The sequence below is a fragment of the Notolepis coatsorum genome (genome assembly GCF_963971535.1).
Source record: "Notolepis coatsorum genome assembly, chromosome: 12".
Classification (NCBI taxonomy): Eukaryota; Metazoa; Chordata; class Actinopteri; order Aulopiformes; family Paralepididae; genus Notolepis; species Notolepis coatsorum.
Window position 1 is genome coordinate 78,725,584 of NC_140176.1, and position 21,273 is coordinate 78,746,856.

Below are 21,273 nucleotides of genomic sequence, written 5' to 3' on the forward strand. Positions count from 1 at the left end.
CCATACCCCTTCTCCTCTCCATACCCCCTCTCCTTATCTCCATACCCCTTCTCCTCTCCATACCCCTTCTCCTCCTCTCCATACCCCTTCTCTTCCTCTCCATACCCCCTCTCCTTATCTCCATACCCCTTCTCCTCCTCTCCATACCCCCTCTCCTTATCTCCATACCCCTTCTCCTCCTCTCCATACCCCCTCTCCTCCTCTCCATACCCCCTCTCCTCCTCTCCATACCCCTTCTCCTCCTCTCCATACCCCTCTCCTCTCCATACCCCTTCTCCTCCTCTCCATACCCCCTCTCCTTATCTCCATACCCCTTCTCCTCCTCTCCATACCCCCTCTCCTCCTCTCCATACCCCCTCTCCTCCTCTCCATACCCCCTCTCCTCCTCTCCATACCCCTCTCCTCTCCATACCCCTTCTCCTCCTCTCCATACCCCTTCTCTTCCTCTCCATACCAAGTTCAAGTTTCTTTATTAGTTGTCAACTTGTCATACAGCATACTTTGCATGAAATGTTTCTTTCTGTGTTGCTCCTGAGAGTGTGCTAGATAATAACAAGATAGTATAAAATAAATATAATAAGTATAAAATGGAAAGTCAAGAAGTCAAGTACGTAAACAACAAAATTGTTCAGTGTATCTATATATACACAGTATGTACAGCTGGTACAAAAATGGTGAGGTATAGCTTAGCTTGTGGTGCCATCTTGTAGTAGTGAGGTGCAATAAGGAGGTGCAATAAGGAATGAGAATGATGTGCAATTTCCTTACCAATAATATAAATATTATTCTCCTCCTCTCCATACCCCTTCTCCTCCTCTCCATACCCCTTCTCCTCCTCTCCATACCCCTTCTCCCCCTCTCCATACCCCTTCTCCTCCTCTCCATGCCACTTCTCCTCCTCTCCATGCCACTTCTCCTCCTCTCCATGCCCCTTCTCCTCCTCTCCATGCCACTTCTCCCCTTCTCTTCTCCATTTCCCTCTGCTCGAACAGTGCAGGATCCTCTCCTCACCAATCATAGAAGAACACAAAGCGTTCACTAACCCGAATAAACATTCTATGTAGACATTCTTCTGAAACACACAGGTCTGATCAAATCCTTATGCGTTATTCTAGAAGAATGACTTAGTTTAGTCTTATTTGACTATTAAAAACACATGAACATTTATAAAAGCATGAATAACAGTTTGAGACTTGCTGTGTTTCCAAGTGGAGACTCTGCACTAGGGATGAGCATCAGGGCTTTTACACAACATGATTCCAAGTGGTCCGTCTAACATTACCAGACGACATCCGCACGACATAGGCTATACACAGCGATCATCCATGACTTAACACTGTTCCTCGCTATCACATGATAATGCTTGCTCGTGCATAATGTTAGCTAACTAGTAACTACAGAAATACAGCGTCCCTGCATGATAGTTCATAGTAGCGATACTGAGTAAAACTGACGGAAACTGGGAGACGTCGCTCCATCTCCATCTCCATTCCTCCATCTCTTGCTCTCTCAGTGAGGTTGGTGCTAGAGTGAGAATGCGCTGTCTCCCTCGGAGCGAGATCAAATTAATGAACCAGGTTTCTCATTCTTTTAATTTAGCCTCAGCTGTTTCTTGGCACTGGCAGCAAGCAGGAAATGGTCTAGACCTCATTCATTCACTCATGTGTTCACTTCATTTAAAATGTTCATAAAAAAAAAAGATATATATGTATATAAATAAAACATTTACCACTAAGAATATCTATTTTATTTAAAACGACTGGTTAACTGGGCTAACAGGATATCCTTGTACATCCTTACTTTACACAACCACCAAAAACATGATCACATTGTCACTCTTATGTCACTTCACTTCCTTTTACTTTTACAGCATTGCAGCAGCCAATCTACCTGGGGTCCACAAAAAACATACATTGTGACCGTGCAACAGAATACTTACATGATTATAACATTACAAGTAAACAGGACAAAGGACTAGTACACACACACACACACTTAATACTTACACCATAACATATAATATTACAAGTAAACAGGACAAAGGACTAGTATACACACAGAGACATAATACTTACATCATAACATATAATATTACAAGTAAACATGACAAAGGACTAGTACACACACAGACATAATACTTACATCATAACATATAATATTACAAGTAAACATGACAAAGGACTAGTACACACACAGAGACATAATACTTACATCATAACATATAATATTACAAGTAAACATGACAGGACTAGTACACACACACACACACACACACACACACATAATACTTACATCATAACATATAATATTACAAGTAAACATGACAGGACTAGTTCACACACAGACACTTTTAAACAAACACTCACCTTAACACTCACTTTAGACACTTTAACACTACATTATATTTATCTATTATTAGGGGTGTAACAGTACACAAAAACCACGGTACGTACCTCGGTTTTGAAGTCAAGGTTCGGTACGGGGGAAAGTTTGGCTTTCCATGTTCCACTCAGGGGTGATGTAGTGTGCAGTAACTAATTGTACTTGTAGGGCTGTCAACGAATATTCTATATTGAAATGAATAATCGACTTGTAATTTTTTTTTTAAATTATAATAATTATATTAGATTGTGAAAAAAAACAGCCCCCGGTGGGCGGACGTTAGTGGTTAACATACCGTTGTATTTGTTCGGTACGGTACGGTACACACTGAAACTTGTTCGGTTCGGTACGGATATGTGTACCTTTACACCCCCCTATCTATCATTAAAGAGATTTTCACTACATTCATACCTCATTTGCAATTGCACCTTACCTCAAAGTTTTGTACCTCATTTTTTGTACCTCACTGTTTCCAAATGTTTACTACTTTAGATTGTATATTGTGCTGTATATTGTATATATGTATATTCCTCTTTACTTACTTAAAAAAAATATATATATTTTTTACTTACTTTCTTTCTTACTTTTTTTACTGTATGAAGCACACTCTCAGGGGCTCATACAGAACCAAGCATTTCACCTGTGTATTTTATTGTGATATTTAATAAACAAACTTGAAACACACACACACAGACAGACAGACAGACATAATACTTGCATCATAACATAATATTACAAGTAAACATGACAAAGGACTAGATACTTGGACTAGTACACACACGCACACACATAGACATAATACTTACATCATAACATATAACATTACAAGTAAACATGACAAAGGACTAGATACTTGGACTAGTACACACACGCACACGCACACACACAAACAAGACATGCTCCAATATCAATCCAATATCCAATAATCAACTATGTGAAATAGCTAAGAATACTTTTATTTGTACCATGTTATTGTTAAGAGGCGCACACTGAAGAACTCAACACGGCCACAAAGCCACATGAGAGCATTGTCCTGCCATCACCATCGCAGCTGTAACTGTGGGACGCCACCAGCATCTCAAACAGCTACGATTATGGAACGTAACACAATCAAATGTGTGTGTGTGGTGTCATTTGTCTCTGATTAGATTAATTTATCCACTGGGTCATGGGTGTAGTATCAGCCGAAGTATGCGGAGCAACGTGTGTGTGTGTGTGTGTGTGTGTGTGAGATGTAGGCGAACAGCTGCTGTTGTTCAGTATGGTGTTTGATGTCCTGCTCTCCTGGTGGTAGTGTGTGTGTGTGTGCTGTATGTGTGTTTGTGTGAGCGAAGCAGAGGGCGAGGGAAGGAGAGAGAGGGAGAGAGGGAGAGAGAGAGACCACATTGTACATCTGTGGTTGCGGGTTCATCTCCAAGGAGATTCAGGCATGTAGTGGAGCGATGTACTCCACACACACACACACACACACACCATTGCAGTGTTTCCCATAGGTTCCTGAGTTGAAGAGCAGAGAGGGCTGTCTACAGGCTATATAATAATTGTTAATGTGTCTATTTGTGGTGGGCCAGTCTGATACTGTGGTGGGCCTGTCTGATACTGTGGTAAAATTAACTAGTATCCCTGTGGGTTTCCATCCACACTATAGAGATTTAGCACAAACATACTGCAGTAATTAATAGTATTCCGGTGTTTTTTTTTCTGTACACACTATAGATTTCCCACAAATACTGTAGCGATTCATAGTATTCTTGTGTTCTTCTTTCCATACACACTATAGATTTACCACAGAATACTGTTATGATTCAACATAGTATTTCTGTGGTGGAATATTATGGTAATTCAAGGTGAATCACTATTCCTGTGTTGTATCATAATACAACTGTAATACCATATTACTTGGTCCCTTACAGAACCCCCCCTCCAGGAATACTATCATTTGACTAGTTTATTTTCATATTGTAATCTTTAGGAAGGACAAACCCCATTAACCCCATCACACAAGCCTTACCTACACACACCCCTGAACGCCAGTCAGACTGGACAGGAGAAGACAAGGCAGGCAAAGTTGGTAATTATTTTTAGCCTTTCTAAAAGCTCTTACAGTAGCTAATGGTTATGTCAAGGCTAATCAATACAGTTGTTGCCCGCAAGGGCCTCCCACTCTTTCTGGGGTGTTGGGTCTAAATTTAGACTGTTTGTGAATCTTGGTTCATTTATGGGGGTGAGTGTGTGTGTGTGTGTGATTTGTTTGTCTTCCCCGAGGGCACTTGAGTGTCTGTAATTGATTTTTCAAGTACAGTAATAATTTAAACCCAAATGGAGTCTGTTATTTATTTATTTAGTCAATATTCTGCTTTTAGCAAACACTGTTGGAGTTGTCAGTGCCACGCGATCATTAAAGGGTTCACCCAAAATAAAACATATTTTCCCTGTTACCTGGAGTACTATTTATGATCGCTTCAGTATGATTAGCCTAGTTTCATGTAGGTACTATTTTCCACTGAAGTACACCCCCATTCATCATTACTTCAGTGGAAAACAGTTCCTACATGGAACTGCTCATAACAAGGTCCATGGATTATTTCTGTGCCATTCAGCTCCATTATATTGGAGTGATTTCAGACCAGGGCTCCAAACTAACTTTTTTTTTCTTTTACATTATCTAAACTCCATTATAGACGTAATCTATGATCATATTCTGATACCCAATAAAAAAAAATAAAAAATGCAGTTGAAATTGAGAAAGATCTGACAAATGCATTAGGCAATGAAAAAGGAGTGTATGACTGATGCCTTCCCAAATAGTTTGGGTCAAGTTAGTTAGACTGATTGATTGATTGAAAACTTTATTAACAGATTGCAGAATGGGTACAATACAGTACGGCTCAATACACACAATTGTTAAGGGGATGCAGACCAGAGAAAGACTTTCGTCTTGTTTACATCAGGGTCCCCCATTTTCAATTCATCATGACATTTATGACATACACAACACAGAAATACAGTACCTTGTTTGGGTCAGTCCTAAGTTAGTTAGACTGTGTGCTTGTCTGGGTCAGTCCTAAGTTAGTTAGACTGAGTGCTTGTCTGGGCCAGTCCTATAAGTAGGTATATAGAAGGATTATATGCAGGTATATTCAGACAGATATGGAAATATATGCGGTAAATATATATATATCACACACGGTATATACAGCACAGTATATTGTACAAATAAATTGCTTACTGTAGTAGATTGTCAAAAGGCTCACCCTGCAGTGTCCTGTTCCGCTGTCTCTCAGCTCTGACAGCAGGTGCTGTTGCCAACAGGTTGGTGGGTCATTGACGTTACTCTACTGCTGCACAAACCTTGAACTGGCATCATGTACATGAGCTTCAGTGATGAAGAAAATTTGCGAATCACTTATAGGAACACGCCAACATGAGGCGGCCGGGTAGCGCAGCGGACTAAGCGTCTGCCTACCGCCGCAAGAGACACTGGTATTGAATCCGGCTGTCAGCGCTACCCCCGGCTTGGTCGGTCGTCCATACTGATACAATTGGCAGAGTCAGCGGGTGGGAAGCCGGTGGGGTGTATCCTGGTCGTTGTAAACAGCGACTCCTACAGGTCGGTCAGGGCGCCTGCACAGCGAGGGAGGGAACTCGGGAGGGTAGTGTGATCCTCCCACGCGTTACACCTCCCCAGTGAGAGTCCTCGCTGTCGGGTGGAAAGAAGCGGCTGGCTGTCTCTCCACATGTGTCGGAGGAAGCATGTGATAGACTTCAGGGCTCCCTAGACCGGCAAGTGGGGGGCAAATGCGCGCAACGACCAGGAAGGGGAGGGGGAAATTGGCATAACGACTAAATTGGGATGGGAGAAAAATACAGAAAAAAGGGAGAAGAAAAAGTAGATAAAAAAAAAGGAACACGCCAACTGAACATTATGGGAAATGCGCTTACCGTCTTCTCCAGAGTCAGACAAAATCGTTCTGTGTGTTCAGTAAATAGCTTTCTACTGGACGTACAGAGAGGAAATTGGTATCTATCTTGATGTCTGACTCTGGAGAAGACTAAGCGTATTTCCCATAATGTTGCCATGTTCCTTTAAATGCACTCCTCTGTTGTTCTATAAGGTAATTTAGAACTGAACTTTGTAAAGAAACTCAAAGTGTTAATTTAAAGGGGACATGTCTTGCTATTCCTTTCACTATTTGGGAAACAATTCCTGTGAGTCTATGGAACACATCTGTAAAGTTTATTTTTTTTTTAATTAATTGTTTTGTATTTCTAATCAAGTACTATAAAGCAGCATTTTTCCACTTCAAGATTTCAAGCTGTTTTGGGCTGGGCTCCGCCCATAAGCGCTTTGAGTGACAGTCGCCCACAGTCTGCACTAGCAGACAGAGAGAGATATAGAGAGATTGAGGGGGATACTAATAAATTTCACCGCGGGGGGGGGGGGGGGGGGGGGGGGGGCATAATCCCACGGGACAATGCATTGGTAACTTGTTTCAAATGACTATATATACCCCTGTGAATATTATTGCACGGGTCGGAATACGGGCGCGTGCGTGGGAGCGTGCGCAACGATATTTTGACAGTGATATGCGAGTGGAGAAGCTCCATCCCGGCTTGCACACACATTTACACACACACTCCCGCGCGCGGGGCTGGAGGTTGTGTGTGTGTGTAAATGCTTGTGTCCCTCTTTCTCTCTATCTCCCTCTCTCTCTCTCTCTCTCTCTCTATATCTCTCTCTCTCGCTCGCTCGTTCTCTGCTGTCTCTGTCGGCACCCGCGCACGTCAACCTGTTTGAGGAAGTAATTCCACTCGCTCTGTTGTTGAGCGAATTGTTGATTGTGGGCGGTGACTACAACCAGTGCCTTACTCACGTCAGCAAAACAGTTAAATCAGAATGGCTTAGTTGAGTGAGGGAGGATCTCGTGAACTCGAGACTAGACTGATGAGTCAAAATGAGAATTAGAGACACAGACCCCATTGATACAAATCCCCATTGCTAGGAAACAATGCTAAACACTGGAAAAGGCAATTTATAAGACACGGGACCTTTAAGAGCGATGCACTGCTCTGTTGTAAGTGTTATGAGTGATGCTCTGTTGTAAATGTTATTGTATATCTTTATTTAACTATTTTATCACACTTTTTACTCTGTCTATTTTATTATTTTTAGTATTGCCTATTTTTTTTACTGAATCAAACCACACTTTTTTACTCTTGTCTATTCTATTTTATAATTTTTATTACTGAATGAAACCGTAAACAGAGAGGCCTAATTGGGATCCTAATGTGAAACACTGTGATTTACCTTACCTTGCTACCTCTCTATCTTTTTCATGCTCGCTTATGCCTTTATTTTGTACTGCTGTGAAGCACTTTGAACTGCAATTTCTGTATGAAAAGTGCTATACAAATAAAGTTTATTATTATTAAATGAATCCAGTATCTTCTTTGGGTTCAGTCTTTTAAGAAGTGGCCCAGGGAGTCGTTCCTCCAGGATAAGAATTATTTCTGTCCCCGTTTGTTTTTCTACAGTACCACCAAGTATGGGGTGCTCACCTTCCTGCCGCGCTTCCTGTACGAGCAGATTCGACGGGCCGCCAACGCCTTCTTCCTGTTCATCGCCCTCATGCAGGTAGGCCCCGCCCCCACACACCACACTGTGAAGGTAGGCCCCGCCCCCACACACCACACTGACAACAGCTGTCAGTGAGAGGCCTCACACAGAATGTTTATGTAGCTGTCTCCCTTCTCTGACATGGCTGTCTGTGACCGTCCACTTTAGAAAGAAAATGCCTACATTTTATGTGTGGTGGGAGAGGAGGTAAAACACAGTAACACTGATGTTACTGTTCCGCTGTAAGACTTGAAGATCTGGCAATAAGAAATGATTTACATGTTTATTGATATATTTCTCATTATATCAACACATAGCAACCGTTGTTTCGCACACACACAACCATTGTGTCTTCCAACATGGAGAAAAAAAAATTACATTCTAAATTCCAATATCTATTGGCTGGGCTCTATTTAGCATCTATTCTTTAATGTGAGCTTATATGTTCCGGACATGGCTGAAAACTGCCAGGCTAATTTCAGTGCATGCTAAGGGAATTTATTGAATCCTTGTCCCAGGCCCTTGTCTTTCCTGTCACCTAAGTGGCGAGCTAGTCTTCCTGGGGTCCACATAGAAGGACAACAGAAAACACAAAACATAACAACATGAGATACATATGACAATCACAATTAACAATGATAATCTAAAAACAGTAAAACATTGTAGACATCATTATCAACATCAGAATATTTTGCTCACATATTTAAGTAGTGCATTCTCAGGTGGTATTTGAAAGACACTTTACTATTCAATTTACTTATGTTCAGTGGGCAGTTATTCCAATGATTGATGGCACGATAAACAACAGTCCTCTTTAAAGCATTTGATTTTGGACGTGGTAACATAATCTGTCCATCATCAGCTGACCTAGTAAAATAAGAATGAACCTGACTGCATCTGACAATTTGTTTGTATAAGAAAACAGGTTGAGACGAAAAGACAGTGTTCCTGAAAAATGTAACTGTGTTGAAAACCAGCCTATTCTCTACCGTTAACCATGAGAGTTGCCGGTGCATAGTGATGGTGTTTGTTCTCATGGAACAATGTAAAACTAACCTTGCAGCTCTGTTCTGGGCAGTTTGCAATTTCTTTAGTTGACCTTTGGATGCAGAGGACCATACTGGTGCGATGTTGATTAAATGGCAAGCAACTAATGTCATGAGTGCAAAATTAAAGGACAATGAATCGAATCTAACTGAAATTGTGTAGCACAGACCTTTCTATGGATCAAAACCTCAATATTATTATGGTGTAGTTAATACTTCATGTATCCTTAATCCCTAGGCTAATGAGGCACTAAGATGTTAGTAAAAAAAAAGAAAATGTATGCCAATGACGGGAAGTAACGGTATATGTGTGTGTGCACGAGTGCACATCTAGGGGCGGGGTGTAGATTTGATCTCCCTGATGTTGACTCCTTAGCCACAGCTTTGGGTTGTTTAATACTGGATGAGTGTTTCATAACGGCCGTTGTGTGGGCCGGTGCGTGGGCCGGTTTCGGGGCCGGTGCGTGGGCTGGTGCGTCTGAATGATTGTCCCGGGCTGAATTTGTGTCCCAGTCCGCCCCTGTATATGTAGCCAACTCCGGGCACCTCTCTGCAGTAAGCAGATACTTGTGTGACTTTTATGGTGATGCTGTAGCTGTCATGAGGGTCGAAAGGTGCCAGACTATTGTTGATGAGTTGTTATGAAGAGCTGGCTACAATCCAGGAACAAAAATACAATGGTAAATCACCATCCATATCTTCCTCATTCCTGGTTGTGTCTGTGTGAAATCTTAATCAGGTTCAAATGTTCTCGAGGTCATGTCCTACAAAGTATCCTGAGTCTATACTATAGTCTGCTCCATTGTTCTGACCAGGATTATTACGTTCCTTTTGGCCTCCTTGCTGAGTCTGACGTGGACGAGAAACCCATAGTCCTAGTTATCAAATTCTTGGTTTGCAATGGGTTTGCACCTTGTTGGTAAATAAAAACCCAGTTTTGATCTACAACTCCTGTTTCCTCATTGTCTCACTGCTTGGTCCCTAACAAGGAAAAATGGGCATTCTAAACACTCTGTGCAAGGCCTCTATTAGGCGGTAAATTGTTCTTGCTGTCCAAATGTAATCATTTCAGTGTCCTCTAAAACTTTCTAATTGACTGAAAATGCACCAAAATGAGTTGAAATTTGGTAGATTCCAGTAAATATTGCAATTCCGAAACTCTTGAGTATCATAAATGGATTCAGCATCCCGAATAACCCCCAAAACCACTCCAACATGGTGGTGATTATGCAAATGTGTGGTAATTATGCAAATAAAAAAAGTTGCCCAACATGTACAACTTAGCATCCGGCAGTTTCTAAGTGCTGGTGACCCATACTATCCACATCCATCATAAAAGTTTGGTGGTTCCAAAATTTCCGGGTTCATTGTGTTGGCAAATAGACTAACATGGAATAAGGCATTTATATTTGATGGTTTTCAGCAGAATTCAGAATGTTTACGTCATCAAGTTAGAAAAAGTCTATAAATGTATCCTTATTGCATCTCATCCCATAACACATTCTATGAAAGAGAGACACTTAAATAACAGGAAATGGCCGATATCTTCTGAAGATATTGACCGTAGCAGCGAAAAAAGCGATAAGTGGTTACAGACCCGCCTACACAGCAGATAACTGGCTTGAAATCATGAAAGAGATCCATGACCATGAGATGGACAAATTTACTTTCCTACTGAGACTGAAAAATTATTTGTACATTGCAAGATGGACAGAATGGAAATGTACTCGTTGGAGAAATAAGAGGTGTAGCTGGTGGTTGCCCCCCTCATCCTCACAGATTTACCTGCCTTCCCTCTAGTGTAAGTTGCCAATCACTCAAAGTAACCTACATACAAATTATAATGCTACATAAAAAAAAGACTACACATAAGCCTTAATATATATTACTTGATTTAAAACTTTTGTATCCAGATGTGGTGGATACTAGGATATCTGTCAACAATATTGTTGCACTGTTGATGTTGTTTAACGTGTTAATAATAATAATACACTTTATTTGTATAGCACCTTTCATACAGCTCAAATTGCTTCACAACAGAAAAAAGACAGGCATAAAATCACAGTTTTTTACATTAGGATCTAACATCCCAACAGGCCACCTTGTTTATGGTTTGATTCAGTTTTAAATAGACCATAATAAAAAGAGTAAGATAAAATAGACAGAGTAAAATAGTGCAATGCAATAAAATTGTAGAATAGAATAGATTAAAAAATATATATATTTTACAGTGCAATAAAATTGTTCTGGATTACTGTTCAACATATCAAAGTCGTCAAAACGAAAAGAGAGACTCTGTTTCTGTCCTCTTGTGTCTGTCCCTCAGCAAATCCCAGACGTGTCTCCGACGGGTCGCTACACCACGCTGGTGCCGCTCATCTTCATCCTCACTGTGGCCGGGATAAAGGAGATCATAGAGGACTATGTGAGTCTGCCGCCTGGAGGTTCTTTTCATTACGCTTTCCTCTTTTGTTACTTTCAGCCTTTTTTTTTTTTTTTTTTTGTCAAACCGGTGTGATCAGAATATTGAGAGGTCGACGTTCTAATCGTTCCGTATGAAGCCTAAAGAGTTGTACAGGACGAAATTGGTAGGGAACGTTAAACAACAAAAAACATACACCTTTTTGGTGATTTTCTAGCCCATGAAGCGTGCCGTTTAAACACGGATAACAATGAGAGGCAATCAATAAATTGTTTGAAAGTTTCCTACAAATTGAGTTCTAGAACTCCTTAGATTCCAATCATAAAAAGCAACTTCATCGGTGTCATTCAATCATTAAGTGAGAGAAAAATTTAATATATGTCCAAATTGCAGTGTCTTCCCTGTAATGACTTGTCAGTGGAAGACCTACTTAACCTGGCCCGCCAGGTGGTCTGTTACAAAGAACCATCTGGGAAGTCGTCCTTTGACACTGTTTGGAATAGCGCCAGCACTTTTTTTCTTTTACATTATCTATACACCAATATAGACGTAATCTATGATCATATTCTGATACCCAATAAAAATAAAAAAGATTGAAATGCAGTTGAAATTGAGAACTATCTGACAAATTAGGCATTAGGCAATGAAAAAGGAGAGTATGACTGATGCCTTCCCAAATAGTTTGGGTCAAGTTAGTTAGACTGTGTGCTTGTCTGGGTCAGTCCTAAGTTAGTTAGACTGAGTGCTTGTTTGGGTCAGTCCTAAGTTAGTTAGACTGTGTGCTTGTCTGGGTCAGTCCTAAGTTAGTTAGACTGTGTGCTTGTCTGGGTCAGTCCTACGTTAGTTAGACTGTGTGCTTGTCTGGGTCAGTCCTACGTTAGTTAGACTGAGTGCTTGTCTGGGTCTGTCCTACGTTAGTTAGACTGTGTGCTTGTCTGGGTCTGTCCTACGTTAGTTAGACTGAGTGCTTGTCTGGGTCAGTCCTAAGTTAGTTAGACTGTGTGCTTGTCTGGGTCAGTCCTACGTTAGTTAGACTGAGTGCTTGTCTGGGTCAGTCCTACGTTAGTTAGACTGTGTGCTTGTCTGGGTCAGTCCTACGTTAGTTAGACTGAGTGCTTGTCTGGGTCAGTCCTACGTTAGTTAGACTGAGTGCTTGTCTGGGTCAGTCCTACGTTAATTAGACTGTGTGCTTGTCTGGGTCAGTCCTACGTTAGTTAGACTGTGTGCTTGTCTGGGTCAGTCCTACGTTACAAAGAACCATCTGGGAAGTTGTCCTTTGACACTGTTTGGAATAGCGCCAGCACTTAGGAGAATACATGGTCAGAGTATCTGTCCCGTAGCCGCCAGTAGTTCCTCAGAGGACGCTGATTACAGTCCGAACCGCTGTGGTTCAGGCACAACTAGTGCATAACTTGAGGCTTCTTCGTGTGATCTCGCAATGCCAGCTGCCGTGCCAGGTTAAATACTGCCATGCCAGGTTAAATACTGTGCATACTTAAAACAAATGCCAAGTTAACATGTCATTTCTGTCCTCCTTTTCAGAATAGACACAAGGCAGACAACACGGTTAACAAGAAGAAGACGACAGGTGTGTGTGTGTGTGTATGTGTGTGTGGATGAGTTTATGGTTTATGAGGTTATGGTGCATGTCTGGTCGCTCAGGTGTGTGTGTGCTATCTGTGTACAACTGTGCATGCACGCTTTGAGTGCATGCGTTAATTTCTGTCAACTGCAAGTGTGTGTGTGTGTGTGTGTGTGTGTGTGAGGGATGCCTTGGTGAGGAGATGTTCCCACTGGTTACTAAACTCACAACAACACATTTCACAAGTTAAGATATTCGTCGCTGATGCTCGATATCTGTAGAGTGCTTACTTTGACGAGCGCTTACTGAAGCACTTACTTTAACGAGCACTTACTGAAGCGTTTACTTTGACGAGCACTTACTAAAGCGCTTACTTTGACGAGCACTTACTCGTCAAAGTACTCGTGGACGAGGCTCGCCTGCGCGTGGACGAGGCTCGCTTGCGTTGGCTACAGGCCGACTCTTCACAACCTACACTCTCTAAGAAGGCAGCTGCTGAGGTCTCTCAGCTCCGCTCTCTGCTACGTTTCTGTTTGCTGTCACTGTATCTCTTCCACAACACGATGCATCTGTTCCTCTGGATTATTATGTACCGTTCCGTCAGCGCTAACCTAGCACTTTAGAACCGCCGTGCCCACGCTCACTCAATTACCGGTTCCCAACCGGTTCTATCCGCCCCCGGTGACATCCTCCGTGTGATCCACCCAGATATATCCACCGTGGATCTGGAGGGAACTCTTCCTCACAGTAAGACTGGCACTGTTCCCTGTATCTGGTCCTCCTCATATCACCCCCCACCCCTCTGCTAACTAAGCACACTGTTAGCAGTGATGTTTTATGACAACGACTCAGACTCAGTTTGTAATTGTAACGTCTGTCGTTGATAACACAAATTCGAGTTTTTTGTGTGTGTCTGCGTGTGTTTTGTCTGCGTGTCGTTGCTGAATGAATGGCCCCTGTGTGTCCTTCAACTATGGGGCGGGCTGTGGAACCGTGAGACAATAGTTTAGTCTCCATAAATACTGTATGAGAGCTGCTCTATAGACTGACTGACTGATGGCTGTGTTGTCCTCGTCTCTCAGTGCTGCGGAGCGGAGCCTGGCAGACTGTCATCTGGAAACAGGTATCATCATCATCATCATCATCCCTACTGATCTCTCTTTAATCAGCCCTGTCAAGAGATCTCTCTCTCTTTCTCTCTGATCTCCTATCTCTTGCTCTGATCCCTTTCTTTCTTTCTTTCTTTCTTTCTTTCTTTCTTTCTTTCTTTTTCTTTCTTTCTTTCTTTCTTTCTTTCTTTCTTTCTTTCTTTCTTTCTTTCTTTCTTTCTTTCTTTCTTTCTTTCTTTCTTTCTTTCTTTCTTTCTTTCTTTCTTTCTTTCTTTCTTTCTTTCTCCACTCTCTGCTCTATCACCCCCCCCCCATACACACTGCTATCTCTCTCTCCTTCCATACCTGTCTTAATTTACACACATTGTGAGTACCAGTGTGGCTAATCCAGGTGTGTCTTTGATGAGGAGTTTATTCAGATCAACATGAGAAGTTGAAGCTAAGCATTGCCTCACTGTGCCTCACTGTCACTTCCTCTCTAGTCTCGGAGTACCATCCCTTTTCAGAACCTTCCAGTGGTCCAGTCTCTAATTATGGCTTTATGAAGAAACGGATTCCAATGCAATTCCCTGTCTCTCTTCCCCCGAAATCCCCCATGAAATCCCACGCAATACTGTATTCCCACAGTGCAGCAGCCATAGTGGCTTCAGACGTTTGAAGCTCATGGAATGGTTGGAAAATGGATGGATGTCCGAGATAACTTTTTCTCTCGCTGTCACTCAACCAAGCCAAATTAACCCACGCCTTATTATGTTCCTCTCTCTCTCTCTCTCTCTCTCTCTCTCTCTCTCTCTCTCTCTTCCTCTTTCTTCCTCTGCCCCCACCACACCCTCCTTTTCTAACATCCCTCTCTCCTTCCTCCCTGTCTCTCTCTCTACTCCTTGTCTCTGTCTCCTGATGCTGCTGCTGCTGCTGCAATGCTGTGCCCTGGCCACCAGGTGGCAGTAGGAGACATAGTGAAGGTGACCAATGGGCAGCACCTCCCAGCTGACATGGTCATAGTGTCCTCAAGGTCAGGCTGCACTGTGTGTGAGAGAGAGAGAAGGAGAAAGAGAGTGAGATAGTGAAATAGTGAGACTTAGTGTATGTCTGTGTGAGAGTGAGAGAGTGAGAGAGTGAGAGTATGGGGCGAATTCACAAAGGGATTGTACGACTTTCTCTGATGCTATGCCGGTGCAAATAGCTCTGAAACACAGTTTGCTAAATTCGCAAAGCAAGCGCAAAGGTTGAAATACGGTGGTAATTGCGTTGCCATCAGCATTGCGTCTCGGTGCGTCGTGGTATTTACGGGTATTTTAGGGTTGCACCGATCCAACTTTTTCAGTCCCGATACCGATACCTGGGTTTGGGTATCGGCCAATACCGATACCGATCCGATACCCATTGTCTAAATTTGTTTTCCAAAAAAGTAAAAAAAATAAATATTTAATCCACGTTTTTTTTTTTTATTAAAATATCTTTTGTTTTTAAGAATTGTAAAGGATCACAAGTGAGTTTTTGATTTGTTGTAAACAAAGACCGAAAATAAACTTCATTCAATTAATAAACTGTATGCCTCACTGTCACTGTGTGGAAGAGACTGGGATCATTCTTTTGTGCAAGGCAACATCAGGCTTGACTTAAAACATTAATTTCCTAACTTAGTGAAACTAAATGTAACAAATTAACACATGGATATAAATGTACTGAATGGTTATTTCTTATTTTATTTATTATAAATTAAAAAAAATCCGATATATATATATATTTTTTTTACCGATACCCGATCCAGCTATTTTACTGATATCGGCGGCCGATACCGATACCAATATCGGATCAGTGCATCCCTAATTTAAATGGGTAATATGTGCAAATGTGAGACCGAAATCATTCGGAGACACAGGTTGCCAGCTCAAGCAATTCTTGATCTACTTGATGAAATCAAGGATGATATTGAGCCAGCCACCCAGAGATCCCATGCAATCTTATTTATTATTTAAATATTGTTATTTAATGTTGTCTGCTTCCCCAATGTTGTCGGCGCTATTGATTGATTGCTTTAGTAATGAGATTTCGATTTTGCATCATGCTGCAATTTTTATTTGTGTTATGCATTGCTCTTGCTGCTTGTTTTATTATGTCTTCATTATATAAAGCACTTTGAACTGCAATCCTTGTATGATATACTGTTCATATGTTATTCTCCTCTCCTTTGCCTTCTTGTACTTCCATGAGGAGTAGACGCTGGAAACACGACCAATGAAAAGTTTATTCTGGAGTATATGATAATGCAGGTTATATTATCTTAACTAAACACTAAATACAACTTTCTCACTCAGAAAATATTCCTAAATGAGACAATATTTTCACTGGCACAGTGCCTAACTTCGGTCTAAAGATTCAGCACCATGGACAGGTCTGCTCCAAATCATTTTTTTGGGACAGACATGACAAACGAATGCAATAACGAAAGAAGGATGCAATGTGTCATGAAAATACAAATTAAGCAAGCTCTATACATTACGAAATAAACAAAATACAATATGAAAAATACTGTTATGTCTAAGCCTCATTTCTGGTTTATTCTTTCCCCTTCCTGATATCTGCCAACAACGCTGCCAGGTGCAAACTGCTCCGCGAGCCAACTGCGCTGGAGCAAATCAGGAGCAAATTGCACACCTATGCGCGTGTTTGCGCTAGTATATCATCCGTGCAATATCTTTAGTGAATCGGTTGCAAAGACGGAGCAGATACCACACGCTAATCGCGCGCAGTTAAGGGTGCTATTAGCGCAGCGCAATCCATTCTTTGTGAATTTGCCCCTGTGTGTGTGTTCTTGTATTTTTGTGGATCATAGTATTCCATCTTCCATCAGTCCTTTTGTGTTGAGTTGAGTTCATAGCTATAGCCCCTACTGTTTGAGCCTATACAGGTAAGTTTGCTTGTATAGAACATGTATTTTGTGTTGCCATTTTACAGCATTTCCTCACATTAATCCCACAGTTTTCATCTGTTTTGTCACTTATCAATTATGACTGTTGATGTTGATGTGTAGTTAAAGTGTAGTCTGTTATTTTTCTTCATTATTAGACACTGTCACATGAAGGTAAACATTTGTATTGATTGGCGCTTCAGTTAACACTTTCTGTGCCAGCCATTGTACCCATCAAAGTACCCTCTCTGCCAGCGCTATAAGTCTATGGAGATGTTTACCTTCTTTGAAGGGCTATAACTTTTTAAATTGTATTGCTATATTGACATTACTATGGCCCATTCAACATCGATTATCTATCGTTCAGGATGTGGGAATCTTATACTTTTTCATTCATACATTGTTGTGTTAATACCTTCTAGAATATAAGTATGTTTTTAATCTTTTCTGCTGTAATTCCAAAAACGCTAGTTATAGACCCAAACGCATTATATAGATTATCGATTGCCGTTTCCCCCCCATACACGCTACACCAAAAAACTCAAATGTATATGATCGGTATACATTATGCCTCATCATGGGCGGAGGAAAGGGGGGGGGGGGGGGGGGGGGGGTCGTTTATAATTCCCAGATCATCAGTAAATGCTTTATGTAGGTTGGGTGATATATTGATCGGATGGTTTGCAAACAAGGAAACTCACAATCGGGTTGAAAATAACGTTATATTCCTCTTACCGTGGGTCAATGAGACTGGCGGTGAAAGATCCCAAGTACACGACGCCGATCGCCTAGGTCCATTTCCGGTTTGTATGTCGCAATAAACGCCGAAATCATATAGATTATTAAGTTTAGAAAGCGATCCATTATGTACATAATGTCTGTCGGGAGTCCCGCAACGAGATGTGACGGCCGGATGAGTTTCATCGACGCACATCGGGCACATCCTGTAGGCGAGTGTAACTCGCCCGACCATCCACCAGGTGGCGGTAGTGAGCCGTCGTTGCCGTCACCTATAGGGTCCAGCTGCAGCACTGCGGGTGTATACGGTATATGAATTATGAATGCCATGGCGAAAAAATTTAATATTGATCTAAAAAAACGCTGGACAGCGATATTGGCAGAATTCGCATGGCGGCCAATAACGCTGGACAGCGTTTTTGGCGGAGAAAGTGTTAAAGCCTCAATCCAGAGTATTTTGACCATCCTAAATTTGGAGTTTTTTTTTTTACCCCATCATGACTCCAAACTCAGTTCTGTTTTACAAGTGGTCCATGTATTCATTTAACACTGCTGTAAACCCCCCTCCTCCCAGTGAGCCTCAGGCCATGTGTTACACAGAGACTTCCAACCTGGATGGAGAGACCAACTTGAAGATCAGACAGGTACGAGAGACCAACCACACTCTCTCTCGCTCTCTCTCTCACAGCCAGTCTCTCTCTATGTTCCAGGGTCTCTCTCTCACAGCCAGTCTCTCTCTCTCTCTATGTTCCAGGGTCTCTCTCTCACAGCCGGTCATCAGGCTCTAGAGGAGCTACAGGGTCTATCAGGTCATCTGGAGTGTGAAGGTCCCAACAGACACCTCTATGACTTCACTGGCACCCTGCGGCTAGAGAACCACAAGTAAGACACACACACTACGACTAGAGAACCACAAGTAAGACACACACTATGACTAGAGAGAGAGTGAACGGTTTGAGAGAGTGAACAGTTTCAAGTACCTCGGAGTCCACATATCCGAGGACTTGACATGGACCTCACACATTGACAGTGTTGTGAAGAAGGCACGGCAACGCCTCTACTTCCTCAGGCCCCTAAGGAAGTTCCAAGTCAGTCAGAAGATCCTTAAGAACTTCTACTCATGCACAATGGAGAGCATCCTGACTGGCAATATCACCTCCTGGTTTGGGAATAGCACCGCACAAGACCGTAGCAGACTACAGAGAGTGGCACGTTCAGCCGAACGCACAATTGGAGGGGGGCTTCCCACTCTCCAGAACATTTACAACAAGCGGTGCATGGGTAAGGCTAAGAGAATTATCAAAGACTCCAGCCACCCAAACAACTGCCTCTTTGAACTGCTGCGGTCAGGCAAGCGATACCGGAGTCTCATGGCAAGCACAGAGACTCAGAAGAAGCTTCTATCCCCAGGCCATCAGGATGCTCAACGAACAATAACACTATGTAACAACCATCAAATGCACTCACAGCACACACATCCACACACACACACACTCACTTTAAACAAACAACTCACTGCAGCACCCACTTTACACACTTTAGAACACACTTTATATTTATTGGTAAAGAATTTGCACTACAACCCATACCTCATTACACCTTACTGTAAATTGTACCTCATCCCATTTCTGCTTTGCACTATATAGTATATTGTATATTAGTATATTGTATGGTAACTCAGTTACTTCTACTCTGCATTGAACATTGTACATATGTAAATACTGAACACTTGTGTCCACGTACGTGACTTCTATTTTTACTTGCTATACTTATTTTATACTATTTTTGTCTAGCACAGTCTCTGGAGCGTAATAGAAAGAAGCATTTTGTATAAAAGTATTATGTACTTCTGTATAACAACTAATAAAGAAACTAGAGAACCACAAGTAAGACACACACACTACTAGAGAACCACAAGTAAGACACGCACACTACGACTAGAGAACCACAAGTAAGACACGCACACTATGACTAGAGAACCACAAGTAAGACACACACACTATGACTAGAGAACCACAAGTAAGACACACACACTACGACTAGAGAACCACAAGTAAGACACACACACTATGACTAGAGAACCACAAGTAAGACACACACACTATGACTAGAGAACCACAAGTAAGACACGCACACTACTAGAGAACCACAAGTAAGACACGCACACTACGACTAGAGAACCACAAGTAAGACACGCACACTACGACTAGAGAACCACAAGTAAGACATGCACACTATGACTAGAGAACCAGAGATTTTCGCATTTTAAAGTGAAGATTTTTCAAAAGATCCGTTTCAGTGGATTCGTGGAGCCACGTTAAACGCATAGTCTAGATAAACGATGACATCACAGCTCACTACGCATGCTCAGACTGTTGTTATATGGCAATAGGCGGCCCTTAGCGATTGCTTAACACTTTGGATGCCACGGACGACATAACACGTGTTAGCAGTCCGCCCCCTGAATGCCCACCACGACAATTAGCGTGACATTTTTTTATTAGCGATCTGAATTCATATTTCATCAACCGAGTCTACCGTTGGGAAACCAGCCCCACCAGGAGCTCAGATGTGAAAAAAGCGCCCCCTATCGTCTCCCAGATGGTAATGCACCCTTTTGGAATGGACTCAATGAAAATGGATGAGAAAAAAAAACTCCGGAATCCACATTTTACTTCTCACGCATTTAACCGGAGATGATCCCAGTCATTGTGGAGCCTCAGGAATGCGTGGAATATGTGTTTACAGTACGTTGCATTGGATCAATAAAAGGATCGATTTTTGGAATGGCGATGAATTGGAATAATCTTTTTGGATACCATCTGATCTCAGGTAAGGAATCTATTTGACCAGTCTTAGGATAATCAGACCTGTTTTCACGGAGATATACGCTTTTCCCCTGTGTGATATGGCTGTTTGGCTGTGCGAGCGATCAGGAACTAAGAGAATCTATTTTCAGCTCGCGGCACCAGCGTGTATACGTACACTGGAGGTGTACATTGGAGGTGGTTGGGTGGGTGGGGGGGGTTGGGTAGGAGTGGGGGGGGGAGGTTGGGTAGGAGGGGTGGGTGGGGGACACTGTACAACTGTACAAACAAAACTGTACATTGGAATATTGACAAGACCATACTTGGTAATTTACTGTACATTGGAGGGGGTTGTGTTAGGACATTTACAGGGGCCAGTTTCGAATTGCAGTCTCCCGTAGGTGTTTTTTGAGAGTGTTTTTGAAAGTGGGTAGTGATTCACATTCCTTTACATCTTTGGGTAGGGCGTTCCACATTGATGTGGCATAATTGCGAAACGTGTTTAGTCCCTTGTTTGAGCCGAATCTGGGTTTAACATGATTTGTGGAGCTCCCTCTGGTGTTGTGATCGTGGTATTCACTGACCTTTGGGAAGTATTTTGACATGTACATGGGTACCTTGGTCGTGTAGTGTATCTTGTAGACCAGGCCCATTGCAAG

The 21,273-nt window shown here is 42.1% G+C and overlaps 1 protein-coding gene across 1 annotated transcript in view; it reads left to right on the plus strand.

The window, feature by feature from the left end:
• The window catches only part of atp8a2 (ATPase phospholipid transporting 8A2), a gene marked incomplete at its 3' end in the record, with an annotated part of 139,130 nt that overhangs the window by 38,840 nt on the left and 79,017 nt on the right, over positions 1 to 21,273 (plus strand). Inside the window, exons 4-10 of the mRNA XM_084325904.1 lie at positions 7,918 to 8,017; positions 11,372 to 11,470; positions 13,010 to 13,055; positions 14,132 to 14,172; positions 15,097 to 15,170; positions 18,382 to 18,451; positions 18,562 to 18,689. Of these exons, the coding sequence (XP_084182030.1) occupies positions 7,918 to 8,017; positions 11,372 to 11,470; positions 13,010 to 13,055; positions 14,132 to 14,172; positions 15,097 to 15,170; positions 18,382 to 18,451; positions 18,562 to 18,689 (558 nt within the window). The remainder of the gene's footprint in view (positions 1 to 7,917; positions 8,018 to 11,371; positions 11,471 to 13,009; positions 13,056 to 14,131; positions 14,173 to 15,096; positions 15,171 to 18,381; positions 18,452 to 18,561; positions 18,690 to 21,273) is intronic.